The 20,400-nt window shown below is 25.0% G+C and overlaps 9 protein-coding genes across 9 annotated transcripts; 6 read left to right on the forward strand and 3 right to left on the reverse strand.

The window, feature by feature from the left end:
* Positions 1-235: 235 nt before the first annotated feature.
* Positions 236-850, forward strand: DICPUDRAFT_88870 (uncharacterized protein; the record flags this gene model as incomplete). The annotated part of the gene is made up of 3 exons (XM_003290198.1): positions 236-238; positions 359-443; positions 525-850. The coding sequence occupies 3 exons, from the start codon at positions 236-238 to the stop codon at positions 848-850; spliced, it is 414 nt and encodes a 137-aa protein (XP_003290246.1).
* Positions 851-1,569: 719 nt separating this feature from the next.
* Positions 1,570-2,385, forward strand: DICPUDRAFT_37066 (uncharacterized protein; the record flags this gene model as incomplete). The annotated part of the gene is made up of 2 exons (XM_003290199.1): positions 1,570-2,178; positions 2,251-2,385. Coding segments are annotated over 2 exons (744 nt in total), but the record flags the coding sequence as incomplete, so codon positions are not given.
* A 238-nt stretch (positions 2,386-2,623) lies between these two features.
* Positions 2,624-4,015, reverse strand: DICPUDRAFT_154745 (uncharacterized protein; the record flags this gene model as incomplete). Its single annotated transcript, XM_003290213.1, has 2 exons — positions 2,624-2,979; positions 3,136-4,015. 2 exons carry the CDS (start codon positions 4,013-4,015, stop codon positions 2,624-2,626), a joined length of 1,236 nt encoding a protein of 411 aa, XP_003290261.1.
* Positions 4,016-5,118: 1,103 nt separating this feature from the next.
* DICPUDRAFT_22202 (uncharacterized protein) lies at positions 5,119-5,493 on the forward strand (the record flags this gene model as incomplete). The annotated part of the gene is made up of 1 exon (XM_003290200.1): positions 5,119-5,493. A coding segment is annotated over one exon (375 nt), but the record flags the coding sequence as incomplete, so codon positions are not given.
* A 715-nt stretch (positions 5,494-6,208) lies between these two features.
* Positions 6,209-6,538, reverse strand: DICPUDRAFT_22475 (uncharacterized protein; the record flags this gene model as incomplete). The annotated part of the gene is made up of 1 exon (XM_003290214.1): positions 6,209-6,538. A coding segment is annotated over one exon (330 nt), but the record flags the coding sequence as incomplete, so codon positions are not given.
* Positions 6,539-7,412: 874 nt separating this feature from the next.
* Positions 7,413-7,889, forward strand: DICPUDRAFT_37089 (uncharacterized protein; the record flags this gene model as incomplete). Its single annotated transcript, XM_003290201.1, has 2 exons — positions 7,413-7,533; positions 7,606-7,889. 2 exons carry the CDS (start codon positions 7,413-7,415, stop codon positions 7,887-7,889), a joined length of 405 nt encoding a protein of 134 aa, XP_003290249.1.
* A 1,733-nt stretch (positions 7,890-9,622) lies between these two features.
* DICPUDRAFT_49064 (uncharacterized protein) lies at positions 9,623-11,127 on the forward strand (the record flags this gene model as incomplete). Its single annotated transcript, XM_003290202.1, has 2 exons — positions 9,623-10,235; positions 10,326-11,127. Coding segments are annotated over exons 1-2 (933 nt in total), but the record flags the coding sequence as incomplete, so codon positions are not given.
* Positions 11,128-11,240: 113 nt separating this feature from the next.
* DICPUDRAFT_92451 (uncharacterized protein) lies at positions 11,241-12,071 on the forward strand. Its single transcript, XM_003290203.1, has one exon. It carries the CDS (start codon positions 11,338-11,340, stop codon positions 11,893-11,895), a length of 558 nt encoding a protein of 185 aa, XP_003290251.1. The 5' UTR covers positions 11,241-11,337; the 3' UTR covers positions 11,896-12,071.
* A 2,248-nt stretch (positions 12,072-14,319) lies between these two features.
* Positions 14,320-20,077, reverse strand: ACRA (uncharacterized protein; the record flags this gene model as incomplete). Its single annotated transcript, XM_003290215.1, has 2 exons — positions 14,320-19,366; positions 19,443-20,077. 2 exons carry the CDS (start codon positions 20,075-20,077, stop codon positions 14,320-14,322), a joined length of 5,682 nt encoding a protein of 1,893 aa, XP_003290263.1.
* Positions 20,078-20,400: the final 323 nt, after the last annotated feature.

The raw sequence follows: 20,400 nt of genomic DNA on the forward strand, positions 1-20,400 counted from the left end.
TTTAATTGTGTGTGAAATTGATAATAATAATCAAAAATGGAAATTTTTTATATAAAAAAAAAGATAAACCCATGGGTTGTGATGGATTGTGAATGATAAAAATATTTATTTTTTTTTTTTATTTTTTTTTATTTTTTTTTTTTATTTTTTTAATTTTTTTTTTTATAAAACTTTTTTTTAATTTTTTTAATTTTTTTATATTATATTTATAAACAATATATAACGATAGAAAAAAATGGTAATACGAATTTACATTTAATTAAGCAACAACCCATTCTCCATTCCCAATAAAACCAAATAACACACAATCCTTTAAATATATATAATTAATCAATAAATATTTTTAAAAATTTTATAGGCCACTTGCGTTTTACCAGATGAAGTTTTCGAAGAATACAAAAAATATAAAAATATTAGAAGCCCAAAAAACACTGCTATTGTTTGTAAGTAATATATATATATATATTATATGTCAATTTATTGTTTTTATTTTTATATTAATAATAATAATTAATTTTAAACAGTTATGATTGACCAAAAGAATGCTCTTTTCAAAATCGAAGAAGTTTTTGAAGATATGTCATTAGAAAAATTACAAGATGAACTTTCAAACTCATCACCAAGATATATTGTTTATATTTATAAACACACCCATCCAGATGGTCGTCAATCATTCCCAATGACTTTTATCTATTTCATGCCAAAAGGTATTTCACCAACTGTTGCCATGACATATTCAGCCAACAAACAAAACCTCTTTAACAAATTAGAAGTTCAAAAATCATTTGACGCTGATGATGTTGAACAATTAACTGAACCATGGTTAATCGAAAGATTACGTAAAAACTAAACTAAACAAAACAAATCAAAACGAAAAGAAAAAAAAAAATTGTAAAATTAATAATCAATTATTTAATATTATTATTTTTTTAAATCAAAAAAAAAAAAAAACACGTTGTAATTTATTTCAATTTAAAAAAGAATAAAAATAAATAAAACAGTAAATTAAAAAATTTAAATTTTAATTATTGTTTTATTAAAATATATTTAAATATAGCTTTGCAATTATTTTATTTTATTTATATTTTTTAATTTTTTTTTTTTTTTAATTTTTTTTTTTAATTTTTTTTAAAAAAATTCATTTCATTTCATTTCAGTTTTAAATTTAAATATTTAAATAAAGATATATTGATATATATAATGGCAGAATATAAAGGTTCTTCAGGTGATGGAAATAGAATCCGTATGTTAGAAAAACAAAGAGAAAAGGAATTAAACGAGTTAAATAAAAAGAAAGAGGATTTAAAAAAACAAAGTGCATTTTCGATAAATGATAAATTTCAATCGGTTTCAGATAGTTCAGGTTCATCAACACAGTTTCAATCGGTTGGTTTAATTTCAGTTCATGATTTTAATAAAAATATAAAGAAAAGCGAAGAAAATATACAATCAAAAAAGAGAATATCTCAAAATGAGTATGTTATTTAAACTTTATAAATGTTTTAAACCTAGTTTTTATTTTAAATACTAATTTGTTATATTGTTAATATTAGAAAATCAAGTGTAAATAAAAAAAAGAAAATACAGCAAAAAAGTAAATTATCATTCGATGTTGAAGATGATGAAGAGGACGAAGAAAATAAAGAAGAAAAAGATGTAAAAGAAGAAAAGAAAACAGATGAAAATAGTGATGAAAATATAGATAGTGAAAATAGCAACAACAACAACAACAACAATAATAAAAAAGTGAGATTTTTTGGTAAAGACCCAACAGTAAATACAGACTTTTTACCAGATATAGAAAGAGAAGAGGAAGAAAGATTAGAAAGAGAAAGATTGGCAAAAGAGTGGTTAGAAAAACAAGAGGTTATTAAAGCAGAGGAAATAGAAATCACATACAGTTATTGGGATGGTTCAGGCCACAGAAGAAGTTTAAAATGCACAAAAGGAACTACTATAGAAAAGTTTTTAGAGGCTGCAAGAAAAGAGTTTAAAGAGCTAAGAGGTGTTACTGTCGATCACTTAATGTTTATTAAAGAGGATATTATTATTCCACACGACTATTCATTTTATGATTTAATTATTTCAAAAGCAAGAGGTAAAAGTGGTCCATTATTTAAATTCGATGTTCACGAGGATGTTAGAGTAATGAATGATGCATCTGTTGAAAAGGATGAAGTAAGTATTATTGTTATTATTTTTTTTGGTATTGTTAGTATTATCAATTGGTATTAATTTTTTTTTCTTTAGTCCCATGCAGCAAAGATGGTAGAAAAGGGATGGTACGAAAGAAATCGTCATATTTTCCCAGCTTCAAGATGGTGTGTTTACGAACCCGGTATGGAATTTAGTAAATATACCATATCAGACAAGTTATCTAAATAAAATAAGAAAACTAAAAAGTTTATTTAGAAGAAACAAATAATTTTTTTTTTTATCAAAGAACAAGACTATTTTATTTATTTTCTCATTTTCTAAAAATCTTTATTTAATTATTATAAAAATCTAAAAACTTGTTTTAAAAACCTTTTTTATAAAAATAAAAAATAAATAATAAAAAAATAAATAAAATGTTTTTTCTAAATTTATTTTTCTTTTATACAATACATATTTTTTTATTGTTTTATAAATAATATTTTTTTAATTTATCGTATAATTTTGGTTTACCACTAAAAAATCTAATTTTATGTTTAATTTCAGTGGAGTTTAGAAATTCATTTAGATTTGATTGTAGATCTGTATTAAGATAAATATGTTCTATTGAATCTGGGAAGGGTAATTTAATAGTTGGATTGGCTGAGGAACCTTCTAATATAAGAGTTTCAAGTGATGAACCTAGAGTTTCGTTTGATAGTGTTATGATGTGACGGTTTGAATTTTCTATAATGAAAGCTCTTAATTCTAAATATAATAGTTTTAAATTTGGAGGGAGTGGAGATTTCGGATTATCACCAAAAAGGAATACTGTAAAAGTGTTGTCTAGTTTTAATGATTTTAACTGTATTAATCGCGTTAAACTTTGTTTTAGAGTATCTTCAAATTTGAAGTTATAATTGCAACATATTTCTAAGTTTACTAGATGGTTAAATAATGGAGATACACATAGATCTATGGGTGATACTACTTTGAAATAACATATCGATTTAATATTTGGAAAATTATTAATAAAATTGTAGTGTGGGTTTTGTGGCATTGAAAATAACCTATTTCTTATTTGTAGATATTGTAAATTTAATGGATTTTCAAATTTGAGTGATAGATGAGATGGTAAGCCATCAAAATTTGTTATACTAGCGGGAAACCCTCTATATGCTTCAGGTTTTTTCACAGCGGTTGATAGTGATAGTTTTAAAGTGTTAAGTGTTTGAGGTAATAGATCAATATCAATGGTTATTTTATGAGATCTTGAAATATCTAAATAGGTTAAAGACTCCAAATTTCCATCAAGATAAAGTGGTTCACTATTTAAAACTAAAGTTTTCAATGATTTAGCTAAAGATTCTTTAAAAGGTTGAATAACAGTATAAGGTGATATTTTAAGTTTGATACTTGTAATACTGGGGGGAAGATTTTTTAAAAATTGGTTGTATGTTCTTGATCCATATCCTCTAAGTGTCAGTTTTCCAAGATCGATTTCCTTTAGTTGTTTTGGAAGATGAATAACTGAATGATTATACCCAGGAACTATTTTTAAAGATTGTAAGTTCTTTGGCAACATTCCTTTTTTTATTTCATGGGAATGTTCATCCATTAATGTTAATTTGTATAGATTTGGAGGAGAGTAGTCGTTATGTAAAATAATATTCCAATCAGAGAATGATATTGTTAAATGTGTTATTCCATAGTTTTCATTTAAATTATATAAATTTTTATATCTATTTATAATGAAACCGAGGTTATTTTTAATTTGGCTAGAATAGGTATTGGTTTTTAGACCACAAGTTTGATATAGATTTATGGTTAAAATTTCTTGAGGAATTTTTAAATATTTTAAAGTTTCTGGAAATTTTAACATATTTAAATCTATAGTATGTGGATTAATGTTTACACCCAAACCACTACAATCACTACAATCATAACACCCACTTTGAAATATTTTTAAACTTTTTGTATTTGGTGTTAAATTTTCCGAAAGCTTGAAAAAATTTCCAATATCGTTTGATGGTACTATTAATTCGATTGTTCTTATATACTTCTTTTCTTTTGAACTATAAAAATCTTCATATTGATTAAAACATTTTAAATAAAACACAATATGATTGAAATATCTTATATAATAAAATATTTTTTTTTTTAAAATAATATTACGATATATTTTAATTAAAAATAAATCCCCTGATTCCATTTAAACTATATATATTTTTAAATTTATTATTTGATTTGTAATTAATATCTTTATTAAATTAAAAAAAAAATTTAGTAAATACAATGAATTTAATTTAATTTTTTAAAATTTAATAAATTTTCCAAAAAAAAAAAATAAAAAAAAAATAAAAAAAAAATAAAAGATAAAAAAGGAAAAAAAAATAAAATTAATTAATAATTTCTAAAAAAATAAAAGAAAATAATTAATTTTTTTTTTTTTAAAAAAGGAACTCTTGTCTATAAAAGTATCATATGATTTACTCAGAAAAAAATTGAACCTATCTCGTCAATAGTCAATTATATGAAAAAAAAAATAAAAAAAAATCTATATAATAAAAATAAAGATTTTTAAAAGAATAAATTCTTCTTACTATATAGAATTATGGATTTGTTATTATGGCATTTTCTAAGAGGTTTTTTACTTTTTTAGTAATTTTTTTTTGCATAAATTCGGATTAAAATTTTTTTTTCTCATTCAATAATTTGTTCATTTTCATTAAACAAATAATTTATTAGAATTTATAAAATTTAAAAAAAATATTAATTATGAATAAATTATTACTTAGTTTATTGTTTATTTTTTTATCCATACATTTAATATTAGTTGTTGGAGATAAAAGTGGTTCTACCTCTGAATCATTAGGTAGTGATGGTTTAAATGATACCACCACTCCTCCAAAAGCCAACTCCACAACAACCACCCCCAAAACCACAACCACACCTATACCAACTACTGGTAACAACACCCAAACTAGTTTCAATTATTCATGCGGACCATATACATGCGATTCTAAAGTCGAAGTATGTCAAAGTATTTATGGCATTAACGATGGATGTATCCCAAGAGAAAAGCTAGACGTCTCCATTATAACAAAAGAAATCAACTCATGGTCTGAAAATAACAATAAAGAAAACTTTACTCAATATGATGCCATTATTCAAAATAATGTAAATAGAGATATTAAACAAATCTATGTTTATATTGATCCAAAAAAGTTTATTCTAAGAGATAACTCCTCGCTCTGGAATATGATACCAGATACAACCAAAGATAACCATTTAATATTACCAACGTATCAAGAAACTATTAGTGCTGGTAAAAGTTTCGTTTTTGGATTTATCATAGAAACACCATCTGAAAAATCCTTTAATTTAACTGTTAATCAAATTATTTTTGCTTAACATAGTTAAAATAATATAAAATAAAATAATAGAATTATTTTTATTTGAAAACAAAAAAAAAAAGTTTATTTTATTTGTTTTTTACTATTATGAGAGGGGCTACTGCTACTATTATATGTATTATATGTAATTATTCCTAACAATCTACAAATTTCATTTCTTTCGTCCTCACTTAGTTGATTACTAAAACGATCGTATAATATTTTACCTGCAGCCATACCATATCTATAATATGCCATTTTAATCTTTGGAAATGGTTGGTATTCATCTGACCCAGTTAGTTTTTCAATAGTTACTTGATTCCAAGGTTCGTGTAATGGACTTTCACATATAACTGACCCCTATGTGAATATTCAAAAGATAATATTAATTAGTATAAATATTTAAAATTTTATTTAATATTTAAATTACTTACTCTTTCATAACTATTATTAAAATGATTATTCATATTATTTGATAATAAAAATAAACTACTATTCATATTATTATTGTTGTTATTATTTTCATTGTTACTATTATTGTTCATATTATTATTGTTGTTCATATTATTATTATTATTCATATTGCTCATGCTACTTTGATAGTATTGGCTATTATTTGGTATTAAATATTCTCTTTCGTCACCTTCATTGTATCCATAGCTATGCTTTAGCTGGCTATAGTTGGTTGTTTTGTTACTAATGAAATTTCTTTTTAAAATTAATGTACATAAGAAAACAAATAATATAAAATCGATTGCTAATATAAAGGTGTTGCAAATTAACGAAATTCTCTGTTTCTCTTCAACTGATCTAATAGTTGGTAATAAAGTGGACGGTATAATAAAGATTTCTTTTTCTAAAATACTTGTAACCTTTGACAGTTGAAAATGGGTCCTAGTTTCATAAATTATTGATCCTAACGTCAATACCAATATTATTAATATTGTTAAAAATATTATTATGTTGATCCAATAGTATTTTATAAAAGATATAATTTTTTTAGTTTTTGAGATATTATTTATATTATTCATTTTTTAATTATTTAATTATCACTATTATTATTATTATTATTATTTATATATATACAATTTTTTAAAAATAAAAATTTAAAATAAATATAGAAAAAAAAACTACTTTATTTAAAAATAAAAAAATAGAAATGAATTTTATTTATTTTATTTTATTTTATATTATTTTATTTATTTATTAAATTTATTTATATATTTATTTATTTTTATATTATTTATCATTTAATAAATTAAATTAATATTTTTATTTATATAAATATAAAAAGAAAATTTATTTATGAAGTGGGAATGATAATGTTAATGAAATAAAATAAATTATTATTATATTTTCCCACTATTCACACAGGTGATAAATAAAAAAAATAAAATTAATTTTATAAAAAATTTAAATAAATTATTTTAAAAAAATTTTTATTTTTTTTTTAAATATTTGAGTTTGATATTTTTGTCTGGTAAGGTGTGGAAGTGTTATTTTAGATTTTTTTTTTATTACCATTTATATTTTAGTATAAAATATATACTGGTTGTCAAAAATAAAATTACGGTTTTTTATAAATTTTTCATATACGCAACTTTGATCAATTTTTTTAATTTTTATTTTAATAAAACACAAACTCCAATATTTTTCATCAAAATCATTAAAAAAAAAAAAATAAAAACCACACACATCTTTTAATAAAGTCATAATTATGTATTTAAATAATAAAAAATAAAAATATCTTTTTTTTTTAATTTTTTTTAATTTTTTTTCAAATAATAATAATTTGGTGGATTTGTTTTATAAAATTTTTTTTTTCATCAAATTTAAAATTAAAAAAGTAGGTTATTTAATTTACAGTTCATAGACTAACACAAAATGTTACTTTTTATTTTGGATAATTCATTTTTATTAGCAATTATTTTCTTTTTAGGATTTATATTAATTCATCAAAAGAATCATAGATTAGGATTCTTTTTTGACAATGTAGTTTTATCAGGTAATAATTAACAGTCATATCGTCAATAGAAAAAAGAAATAAATACTAATATAAATATTTTTTTTTTTATAGCATGTGGAGGTATAACAATGGCATTCACACTTTCATCAATCAATGGTATAAATGAAAGATCACTCGATTTACTTTTTGGATTAATTGTTTTAGGATGTTCATTGAAATCTCTTTACCACAATTCAAGAAAATATTTAATGATTGGTTATTTCTTACATGCAGCTTGGGATTTATTACATCATGGTTATTTTGGATTAGCTACTAAAACTCCATATTGGTACCCAACATTCTGTATGCTTTACGATTTAGGTGTAGCTCTATGGTATTATGGCGGAAGAAGATAGGGTAAATTGTCAATCAAGATAATCCCGAATCAAACAATACCCCACAACACATTTTAAAAATAATATAAATAAAAATAATAACGTATTTATTACAATTACAAAATCAAATAATGTGCTGCATTATTATAAAATTTTTTTCATGATTTTATTTTTTAATTTAAAATATTTGCGTTAATAACAATAATTATTATTATAGACCAAATTAGAAATTTTATGCAACATATTTAAAGTTTTCTATTACAATGAAAATAATGAATTTTTATTTCTATTGCAAACGGATATACACCAAATCAATTAGTAGATTTATTAAACCCAATTGTAAGTAGCATCATTATCTATGAATCATCTATTCACCAGTTCAAATATTTGTAAATAATATTAAAACAATATTTTTAGAAAATCTGGTTCATCATTGATCAATTAATCTATGGTTTGATTTATTGATAATTTATTATTTATAATAAAATTAATTTTAAATAAATATAACCAGTTTTAGTAATAAAAAAAATAAATTAGTGTGTGTTCCCACACAGTATTTCTTAAATAAATTTTGCCGCTTTTTCAAATAATCTAAATAATTCAAAAAAATAAAAATGAATTTTTTTAATTTTTTTAATTTTTTTTTAAAGTTTTTTTTTTTTAAAAAGATCCTCTTTATTTATTTGTATTATAATAGTTATACATAGATAAATATAATCATAGAATAATCTTTTTTAGTGTGTGAATTTTGTGTTTTTCACTGTTATCAAAAATCATATAGAAATATAATTTTCTTTTAAATTTAATTATTTTTTTTTTTTTAAATTATTTTTTAAAAATTAAAAATTTTTTTATTTTTTTTTATTAATTCACACACTCTATTATAATTATTATTATTTGTATATTAACAACAACAATAGCAACAATAATCACTCCAATTTCAACAATAATCAGAACACAGTTATCGTTTTGTAAAAAAATTATTTTATAAAACAATAATGGAATACGAAAATGACCAATTATATCATTGGTTACAATTAGCAAATTTAGAGTCATTTTATCCAAATTTTGTAAAAAAGAATGTATCCTGTGATTCATTTTTATTATTTACAATGCAAGATTATGGTAATATTAAATTTTAGGTTATATTTTTAAATTTTTATTTTAATAGATTTCTAATTATAATTTATTATTATTATTAGGTAATGTTGGTATTACATCATTACAAGATAGAAAGAAATTATTCCATTTGATTCAACAATTAAAAAAACAAACACCATCACCCTCTAATGTTACACCCTCAGCTACTCCATCACCAGTATCATCAACATCATCCATTTCAAGCGGTATCAAACCTCCATCATCATACAATGCTCCTTCAACACCAACATCATCAAATAATAGCAATGGAGGTATTAGTGTAATACAAAAAGCACAGTTACTTTTAAAACAAAGAGAATTGCAACAACAACAACAACAGCAACAACAGCAACAACCATCAAGATATCAATCGTCAGGTATTAATAGTTTAAATGATTTTGATTTATCAAGCTCAACAAAAAAGAGTAATTTAGATGATTTTAATTTTGATCAACCTCAACAATCACAACAAGAATTTGAGTTTGAGGAAGAAGAATACGAAGATTATGAACAACAGGAGCAACAAGAAGATTACTACCAAGATGAAGAGCAAAATGAAATTGACGACTTGGAATTAGATGAAAATGATTACAGAGGTGTTTCAGATGAAGAACTCGAACCAGTTGATGGAAATGTTATAACCATTGAAGGAACAGTTCAGGAAGAAGATGAAGAAGATATCGAATATATTCCAACAAACGAGAGTTTAGTAAATAGATTTAATACATTAAATATAAAGCAACAACAACAACTCCAACAGCAACAACAACAACAATTCCAACAACCAGCCCAACAACCTATTCAGCAACAATATCAACAATATCAACAACCAATTCAACAACCTATTCAACAACCTATTCAACAACAACCAGTTCAACAACCAGCTCAACAACAATTTAATTTTAATACTACAGGGTTAAATCAAGAACAAATTAGTTATTTCCAACAACAGCAACAATATCAACAACAATTACAACAATTACAACAACAAAAAGAACTTCAAATTCAACAACAGCAATTACAACAACAATTACAACAACAACAGTTGCAACAACAGGAACAACAAAGACAAAATGAAGCAAACTTCTTTTTAGATATGAATGAATATGGCCAACGTATCCGTGTTTGTGTTAGAAAAAGACCATTGAATAAAAAAGAACTTGCAAAAAACGAAAAAGATATTATCGAAGTTGTACCAAAGAAAGATTTGCTTGTTAATGAACCAAAGTAAATATTTATTAATAGGTTATTCATGATAATTATAATAATTATTATTATTTTTATGCTAATACATTTTTTTTTTAAATTTTATAACAGAATTAAATTAGATTTAACAAAATATACAGAAAAACATAAATTTGTTTTCGATGAAGTATTTGATGAAACTTCAAATAACTATCAAGTTTATTTACATACAGCTTATCCATTAGTAGATTCAATTTTCCACAAAGGTAAAGCAACATGTTTTGCATATGGTCAAACTGGTTCAGGTAAAACATTCACAATGATTGGTAATGGTGATGGTATTTATGCATTGGCAGCAAGAGATATTTTCCATCGTCTAGAAACCTATTTTAAAGATCAATTGGAAGTTTATATTAGTTTCTTTGAAATCTATGGAGGCAAATTATTTGATCTCTTAAATGAAAGAAAGAAATTAGCTTGTAGAGAAAACGAAAATCAAAATGTTGTTATCGTTGGTTTGGGTGAAAAGCAAGTAAACTCTCCACAAGAGTTAATGACATGTATCACCGATGGTAATAAAATTAGATCCACAGGTTCAACAGGTGTCAATGCAGATTCATCACGTTCCCATGCTATTCTTCAAATCAGTTTAAAGAATATCACCACAAATAAACTTCATGGCAAATTCTCATTCATTGATTTGGCTGGTAGTGAAAGGGGCTCAGATACATACGATAATGATAAGCAAACTAGAAAGGAGGGTGCTGATATCAACAAATCATTATTGGCACTCAAAGAATGTATTAGAGCTTTAGATCAATCTTCTAAACATACTCCATTTAGACAAAGTACTTTGACTCAAGTATTAAAAGATAGTTTTATTGGTAACTCTAGAACCGTTATGATTGCAAACATCTCTCCAAATAATTTATCATCTGAACACACTTTAAATACTCTTAGATATGCCGATCGTGTTAAAGAATTGGGTACAAATGAAGCAAATACAAATAAAAAATCGGTTGCAACTTATAATATTCCTGCTCCATTACCTCCACCCGACCATTTAAAACAAAACTTTACTTTACCAACTTTAGACTCTTTGCCAACAAATAATAGTAATACAAATATAAATAATATAAATAGTATGGGTAATTATGAATCACCATCAATACCACAACCAGTTGTTAAAAGTAAACCACAAGCAGCTACACCACCAATTCCTCAACCAGTTATTCCACAAACACCACAACCAGTTATTCCACAAACACCTCAACATCAAAATTCTATTCCCCAAACACCAGTATCAGCATTAAAACAACCAATACAACCACAACAACCACAACCAATACAATCACAACAACAAAAAATTGATTTTGTTAATTATCATAGAAATCATGTAGATCAATTTGCTGATATTTTAAAGAAAGAATTAATTTGTATTAATCAATTCGAATCATCCAAAGGTGCTATACCATTAGAAAACTATATTAATTCACTTGAACAATTTTTAGATTCAAAACAATTACTTATTAATCACTTGAGAGGTTTAATAATACAACATCAACAACAATCACCACCACAACAACAAATTCCACAAACACCAGTTTCTAGTAACCAACCACCATCTCAATTACAAACTCCTTCCCAAAGAGAAAGAGCGAGAAGTCAACTTCAACAACCAAAAACTAGTTATCGAATTTAAGAAATAATATAAAAAATAATTTTAATTTTTTTCCCACATAATAATTAATAATAACATTTTTTAGATCACATGATTATGTATCAAAAAATGAATCGCTAAATTTACTTTTTTTTTTTTTATTAAAAAAAAAAGATAAAAATAAAAATAAACATTAAATTTAATTTTTAAATATACATAATTATTTTATTTGATATTTTATAATTAATTATATATATAAATTTTTTATTTAATATTGCACAGAGGATATAATATACGGTATATTAATCCTTATTATTATTTATTTTAATTTTTTTTTTATTTTCTAGTTATTTCTTTCATAACAGAGTGTTAATAATATATAGTGATTGTGATTGTACATTTTTCTATCGTGACTTAAATTATTTGAATAATTAATAGTTAACATATTATTCTTATTTTTATTTGAATTATCAATTAGATTATTGTTATTTGAACTATTGTCAAAGTTTTTAAGGTTTGAGATGGTATCTATAAAAAAAAAAAAAAAGTTAATATAAAAAAATTCTTTTATATTATGTTAATATATAAATATAATATTTACTGAAAATCATTTTGTTTTTTTTAATTATGTTGTTTTTTAAATATAAACTTAAAAATTTTTAATTCTTTTAATCTAGTATTTTTTTTTATTAAAATATTTTATTTTATTAATTGATGTATTTATTTTTTTTGAATGATATTAAAATTATTTTTCTTTTCTTAAATAATAAAAAAAAAACCAACTTCAATAATTAAATAAAATAAATAAAATAAATAAAATAAATAAAATAAAATAATATTAAATTTTAAAAATTTGTAATTTGTTTGATAATTATAATAAAAAAAAAAAATCGATATCAAAAACACATAAAATAATTAGATATTTAAATTTTCAATTCTCATAGAGCTAATAGTAATAAAATTTATTATAACCAATATATAATAAAAAATTTAATAATAACAACACCACTATTTTATTTATTTTAATTTAATAAATTTTTCCTTTATCCTTTTGAAAATAAAAAATAGGAAATCCATGCAAATATTGTTAAATTATATAATGAAAAAACCTCTTTTTGAAAAAAACAACTCTTTATAATCATAATATTGTTGATTTTTTTTTAATATGAAATTATTTATACCAAGTTAATATATTTTAAAAAATAGGGGTTAGTTTTTAGTATTTTTTTAATCACATAAAGCACAACTTTTTACCACCACAAATATCAACAACAATAGTATAACCCCTAATTAAAAGTTGTTATTTTTACAATTGTCAAATCATAATATTTAAAATTTTATTTAAAGTCTAAATGTTATTCTTTTATTTTTGGATAGGTTTAAAAAATATTAATATTTTATTCAATTTATAAAATTTGCACAATAATAAATCCAAACAAACCTAAACTTAATATGGTTTATTTGTTTCGGTACATCTCTTATGAAATGTTTTTGATTTTTTACAAATAAAAGTTAATTTTTCATAACAATTATGAGGGAACTTATTTGAAAACAAAAGATTGTTGTTTTAAGTATCCCATATTGAAAGATAAAAGATGAAATAAGATAATAATCATTTATTAAAAAATTGTTTAAAATTTTCTTTTTTCTTTTCTTTTTTTTTTATTAAAATATCATTATATATCTTATGTTTATAAATAATAATAAAATTCATTTTACAATAAAGTAATAATTTTTTTTTTTTCATCACATCAATTTTTTCTATTAATATTACCATTTGGTCCTTTATGTATTTTGGAAACTTATTATTCAGTTCAAAAATAAAAAATTGGAATTATTACAAAATTGTATTTTAGACTAGCAGAATCATTTTTTAATTTTGAATATTTTAATATATCTCTTTATTTATTTGCTTTTATTTATTATTTGTTTATATTCATTTGTTTTTATTTATTTGTTTTTATTTAATCTTTTAAATTTTGAGTTTTATCCCTTTTATATCTCCTATATATTCATTCAATAATTAAATAAACTTTCATATTTTAAATGTTGATATCATTTTTTAAATCAAATGTTTATATGTAGTTTTATTTATTATTTTTTTTTATTGCCTTTTTTTAAAATATCACCATCACTTAATTAATAATTAAAGAGCTCATGGTTATAACTCTTTATAATTTTATTATTTTATAATGATATCATTATAAATTGCCATTATAATTTTAAAAAATAAAAAATAAAAATAAAATTTTATTTTTTTATTAGTTTTATTAAAAATGTAAATTAAATTATTTTATTTTTATTTTACATTTTTTTAAATAAACCATTTACAACACTAATAATTTGTATAATTAACAAAAATAAATAAAAAAATCGAAATTATATTTTAATATTTTTTAAATATTCTCTTTATTATGTTTGTTTTCTAAAATTTTATTATTATTATTTTTTTTATTTTTATTATTATTATTGCTGCTGTTGTTGTTGTTGTTGCTGTTGTTGTTGTTGTTGCTGTTGTTCCTGTTGTTGTTCCTGTTGTTGTTGCTGTTGCTGTGTTTGTTGTACCTGTGGTTGCTGCATCTGTTGCACCTGTGTTTGTTGTGCCTGTGGTTCTTTTAATTGTTCATTTTCATGTTTATGATATTTTTCTTCCATATTTTTATCATCTTGTCTTTGCAGAGAATATAAACTTTGCTGTTGTTGATGTTGTATATTTTGTAAACTTTGTTGTTGTAATTGATGTTGATGGCTCAACTGCTGTTGTTGATCCTCTTGTAGTTTTTGTTGTTGGTTGAATTGTTCTTGCTGTTGTTGTTGTAACTGCTGTTGTTGTTGCAACTGTTGTTGATATCTTAAATTATTTTGTAATTGGTGCTGTTGTTGTTCAAAATCACTGGACTGAATTACACCCTGTACCAATTGCTGATCAATTGTTAGATTGTTTTTAATACTGTGGATACACCTTTGAATATAAATAAGAGTTGGTTTATCATTTGGCATAATTTCGGCGCATAATTGGAAATAGGATAAAGCCTCTTCATAACAAAGCCTTTTATAAAGATCGATACCATTCTGATACCAAGGTAATATTTTCATTTTAGTTACTCTTTTATCTTCCCTTTCACCATCTATAACTTCATAAATATTGACAGCTTCACTTTTACCTTTAACTGTAACACTATCGACCAAACGAATAACAAACTCATCAATAGAGGTGCCAATAGCTTCGACTGTGAACTGAGTGATTAAAATACGTGATTGATATTCTTTGCAAAGCTGTTCAGTTCTAGAAGCAAGATTGACTGCATCGCCCAAAGCTGTTGGCTCCATTCTAGTTTCTGTACCTACAATACCGATAATAGTCTTACCAGTGTTAATACCTATTCCAGTATCGACTGATGAAAACCTAAATCCGGAAACAGACATGAAATCTAGTGATCTCATCATACCAATGGCTGCTTTGACTGCACTAATTGCCTGCAATCTCATATCTGAATTTGGGAAAATAGCCATAATAGCATCACCAATAAATTTATCGATAAAACCACCCATTTCTGTAATGGCTGGCAATGCAAATGCCAAATAGGTGTTTAAGAAATCAATTACGTCATCTACCAGCATCTTCTCTGTAGTTGAAGTAAAATCCCTGATATCTGAAAAGAAAATTGTAATTGATTTGCAAATTGCATCACCCAAATAGACATTCTCCATACCTGATGGTGCAATTAATTGTTGGAACTCTATTGGAACAAATTTACTAATAACATTTTCTAAATCTTGTACCCTCTTTAGTGCCATCTTTGAAGTTTGGGGTGAATCACGAGAACCACTTGATAATATTGGAATACCAGAACCTCTTTTTTCCATTCTTGAACCACTGTTTGCAGTACTACTACTACTGCTGCTGCTATTTGATGAAGATAATAAATTATTACTGCTGTGTAGTTGTTTTTGTAGCTGTCTTGATAGAGGCAAAGATGATTGTGCTTGATTAAACAATGGAGTCGATTGGGATGATGACTGTTGTATGCTAACCAGTGAAGTTGGTGGCGTAATTTGTTGTTCCTGTTGGCCATCACTTGATTGTGGCGATGGTTGTAGCTGTTGATGTTGTTGCTGTTGCTGTGATGGAGGTAATATTGATTGTGGTTGCAATTGTTGGTCTTGTTGCAAAGATGATGGTGATGATGACGATGATGGCGAAGCTTTTTGATCCTGTGTCGATTCTTTTTTATATTCTGGTTGTATTGGTTGCAACTCAAGCGAATCGACAATAGTTGGTGAATAAGCTACAGATGACTGGTTATCATTTAATAACAATGAATTTGGTGAAGACTGATCACTTTTACTGACCTCAACCATTGGGCTACCATTAGGAAACAATCTAATTGGTGAAAGAATATTTGATTTTCTTTTTCTGTCGAAATCAACCAAAAAGTCCCTTAGGTACTGCTCTAAATTGCTAAATGAACACCATCCATCGAAACCATGACTTTTAATTTTTTCTAAAACATCTGATGGAATGGCTTCGCTGTGGTGCCAAATTCCAACTACCGGTAACTTAACGCGTCTTCTATGACTTAATTCTGTCATCGATGGTGAAGCATTTTGAAAAGAACCAATGGATGATCTACGGCCAGTTGCTCTTGATGGTGTGGAAATTGGTTTTGGAACAAAGATAGTATTTGAAAATATTTCGCCATGTGATTCACGGATTATTGAGGCACATTCAAAGCCATCTGTAATTTGTAACTCGAGATCTACAATTACCAAATCATAGTAATTCTTTTTAGAGAGGGAGATTAATGAACTACCATCAGTGACAAATGTTGAAAAGTAACCAAATCCTTCAATAACTTTTTGGATTTTAGATTGTGTTGCGAAATCAGACTCACCAATAAGCACCCTCATAATTGGTTTACCAGTTTCGGGCAATCTAAATGGAAAATCGATTTTGAACTTGAGGCGACTACGTTTTAATGGAATTTGAACATGGCCATTTAATGTATCGTGAGTTGATGTATCAAAAGTACCTTTGATTTGGAATATTTTGGCAATTGCATTAAACAAATTGGTGGGTGTCACAGGCTTGGTAAGAGTTGTTATGTTTTTGGTCTTTTCATTGTGAAGAATTGAATCTGATGGGATAACCATTAAAACGATTTTTACATCTGAAAACATTGGATTATCAGTTATCATTTGAATAGCCTCTAAACCATCGCAACCTGGCATATGGTAATCAACTAACAATAATTTGAAATCCTCCTTTACTGCCACAGCCAATTTTAATTCACGGATACCCTCTACACTACTATTAGCAGTTCTAATAACTTTGGATTTGAATATGGATTTGAAAATAAAACTTGTAGAATATCGAGATGTTTCATTATCATCAATAATTAAAACATTAAGATTTGATAGCATTTCGCTTGCTTCATCAGATAATGGCGTTTGGAATGTGTACTTTTCTTTTGGCTCGGGATCAACTAAAACTGGTAAACAAACTTTAAAAACTGAACCACCTGTATCTTGGTCACGTTCAACTGATAAATCACCTCCAATGGACTTTAATATTTTATTACAAATTAGTAACCCCAATCCTGAACCTTTCTTTCTTAAACTAGCGGAAGAATCCTCCCCAATAGATGGGAATGGTTGAAACATATTACAAATTGCCAGCTCCTCATCGGTCATACCTGGACCCGAATCAAATATTAAAATTTCTAAATAAATTTGTTGTTCTTGACCAACAATAGGTGGAGGTGGATTATTGGTATCATAGACCTCTTCTTTCTCTTCGTTAATATTATTATTTAATTTACCATTACTACTTGTGCCATCATTTTCATTATTAGATGATTTAGAACTACTGGCATCCTGTGTGTTACTGGTATCTGTGTTAATATTACTGTTATCATTTGTACCATTATTCAAGTTGCTACTATTATTTCCTTTGCTACTATTATTTAATGTTGATCGATTTGATTTTCTAATTATTATACCAATTTCACCTTCTTCGGTATACTTTATAGCATTTGATAATAATTGAAAACAAATTTGAGTTAGGGCAGTTGGGTCGAAAATTAAATTTAATGGTACGTCTTTATCGATACGATATACTAACTCAATATTGCTAAATTTAATATCTTTGCTTGTTCTCTCTAAAACATCCTCTAAGAAATCGAATATATTTACAGATACATCTTCACGGGATATTACACCTGATTCAATTGCTAATATTAACTTTGTATCATTTAAGAGTAACAATGAACGATTCGTTTGGTGTTGGATTTCGTTTAACTGCTCTACCAATAGCGATGGGATTTCTTGATCTGATGATTCTAGTTTTTGAAGTTTGTTTGAAATTTCTAATGTTGAGTTTAAAATCTTATCTACAAATCTTTGCATAAACTCCATTTTCTGCAATAACTGAGCTGTTCCATTGGCATATATTTTATTTACAAATGCATTTTGTTCACTAATTTGTGTTGATAGTCTACGATGATATCTTTCACCCTGTCTCTTCAATCTATGATATTTTTCACCACTTGCCAAAACCACATCTATAGCTAAACCACAATAAAATACTGTATATGAAATTACATTGAGAATATAAAAAATTCCACCACCTAGAGGATTTTCGCTGTTGAATCGTAAGCCAGAGGACAATGATAACTCTACTATATATAATGCTTGAGTAAGTTGAGGTAACATAGACGCCAAGGCCAACAATGTGTATGGTTTATTAACTTCCCAATGGTAAACCAATGATATACAAAATAATAATGTAATCAATATTAAATAGACCACCGCCGAGCTAACGAATTTCTTAAAGACCAATTGTTTTAAAATATGAAATGCATTCTCCATATAAAACTCTATATTTTCTTCGGATGAGCTGCTAGACTTTTGGTTATGTTGAGGATTCTGAACATTTTTATTAGGGACACCAGAATTGTTTATATTTGGGGTTGAAGTAAATGGTTTGTCATCCTTCATAAATAAAGCCAAAATGAAAATAGAGAAAAAGAGTAATACAACTATTCCCAACACTATTAATATTTGAACCAATGTATGAAACCATTCATTTTGTAATAGTCTTTTGTATAATGGTATAGGTGGTTGTTGTTGTTTTTGTCTTTGTTGTTGTCTTTGTTGCTGAGCCTGCTGTAACTTTCTTTTTTGTCTATTCCTTGGATAAAATGCAATAAAGCAACATATTAAAGTTAAAATTAATGAAAATACATTATTGATACGGAATGGCTCTAGATAAGGTTCGTTATATGACAATACATGGTAGAAACCAATTGCGGCCAAATACAATGGATATAAATCTCTTCTAATTGTGTAGTGAAACAATGCTGATAATAAAGACATAAATGAAATTATCCACTCCAATTTAAATAATCTACACCAAACGCACCCAGAATCTTTTGCTACCGGTATCCATAACAATGGTCCAACTGCTAAACAAGAAAACACCAGCGTAAAGATAAACAATATATAACTTAACCTAATAATATTAATTTTTTTTATTGTTAGTATCTTAAATAATGTTATCTATTTTCTAAATTAAAAAACAAACATACCATAAATGTATTCTATTTGTGTAGAATAATGTTGGAAACTTGTTTTCAAAATAACTATGCTTTTCATTTAATGGCGTTGGGGTTCGTGGAATGGGTTGTGGAATTTTTTTTTGCAACTCTCTTAACCTTTTTTGATTCTTTGAATTATATATACTTTCGAGCTCCTCGTAATCTTCTGCCTCGAGCTGTTCTTTTTCTTCGTCGGTATCGTTATAAAAGAACAAATCCCTCCTATCACTACCGTTACTTTCAAGATCCCCAATTTCGTCATCAATTGTATTAGATGATGAAGATTGCCTACTTTTTGTTGATGACTTTGATGAACTTGATCCCATCTTTTGAACAACTTCAGGTGGCGGTGGTCCAATGGTAGTAGTTGCACCAATGATATTATTACTATTGTTTGGGTTATTATTTGGACTAATAGAACTATTGTTCGATGATGAAGAGGATGAGTTTGATGCTGATGATGTTGATGATGAAGAAGATATACTATCACTTCTATCGCTCCTTAACGATTCATTCGATGACGGGCTAGGGCTTAAAAAAGATTGTTCACTATTTGGATCTATGATATTACTACTATTATCTCCATTTTCCGTTATTGGTTTTTTTCTATTTTTTAAATGATTCATAACTTTATATTTATTATTTATTATTTTCTATATTATTTATTATTAATTATTTATTATTTATTATTTATTTCTATATAATAATTATTAAATATTTAATTTTTTTTTTTTTTATAATATTATATTTTTTTTTTATATCTTTAAAACTATTAATACACAATTTACAACCATAATACTTTAAATAAAGTTTATTAATTATAAAGTAAAAAAATTTTAAACAATATTTTTTTTTATATTTTAATAAAATAAATAAATAAATATTAAAAAAAATGAATTCTCTTTTTTTTTTTTTAATTTAAATTAATTTTTTTTTTTTTTTTTTTAAT

This window comes from Dictyostelium purpureum (genome assembly GCF_000190715.1).
Source record: "Dictyostelium purpureum unplaced genomic scaffold DICPUscaffold_213, whole genome shotgun sequence".
Taxonomy (NCBI): Eukaryota; Evosea; class Eumycetozoa; order Dictyosteliales; family Dictyosteliaceae; genus Dictyostelium; species Dictyostelium purpureum.

Excerpts from the sequence above, each read along its gene's own strand:
- DICPUDRAFT_92451 (XM_003290203.1), top strand. The coding sequence starts at position 11,338 with ATGGGTAATTATGAATCACCATCAATACCACAACCAGTTGTTAAAAGT.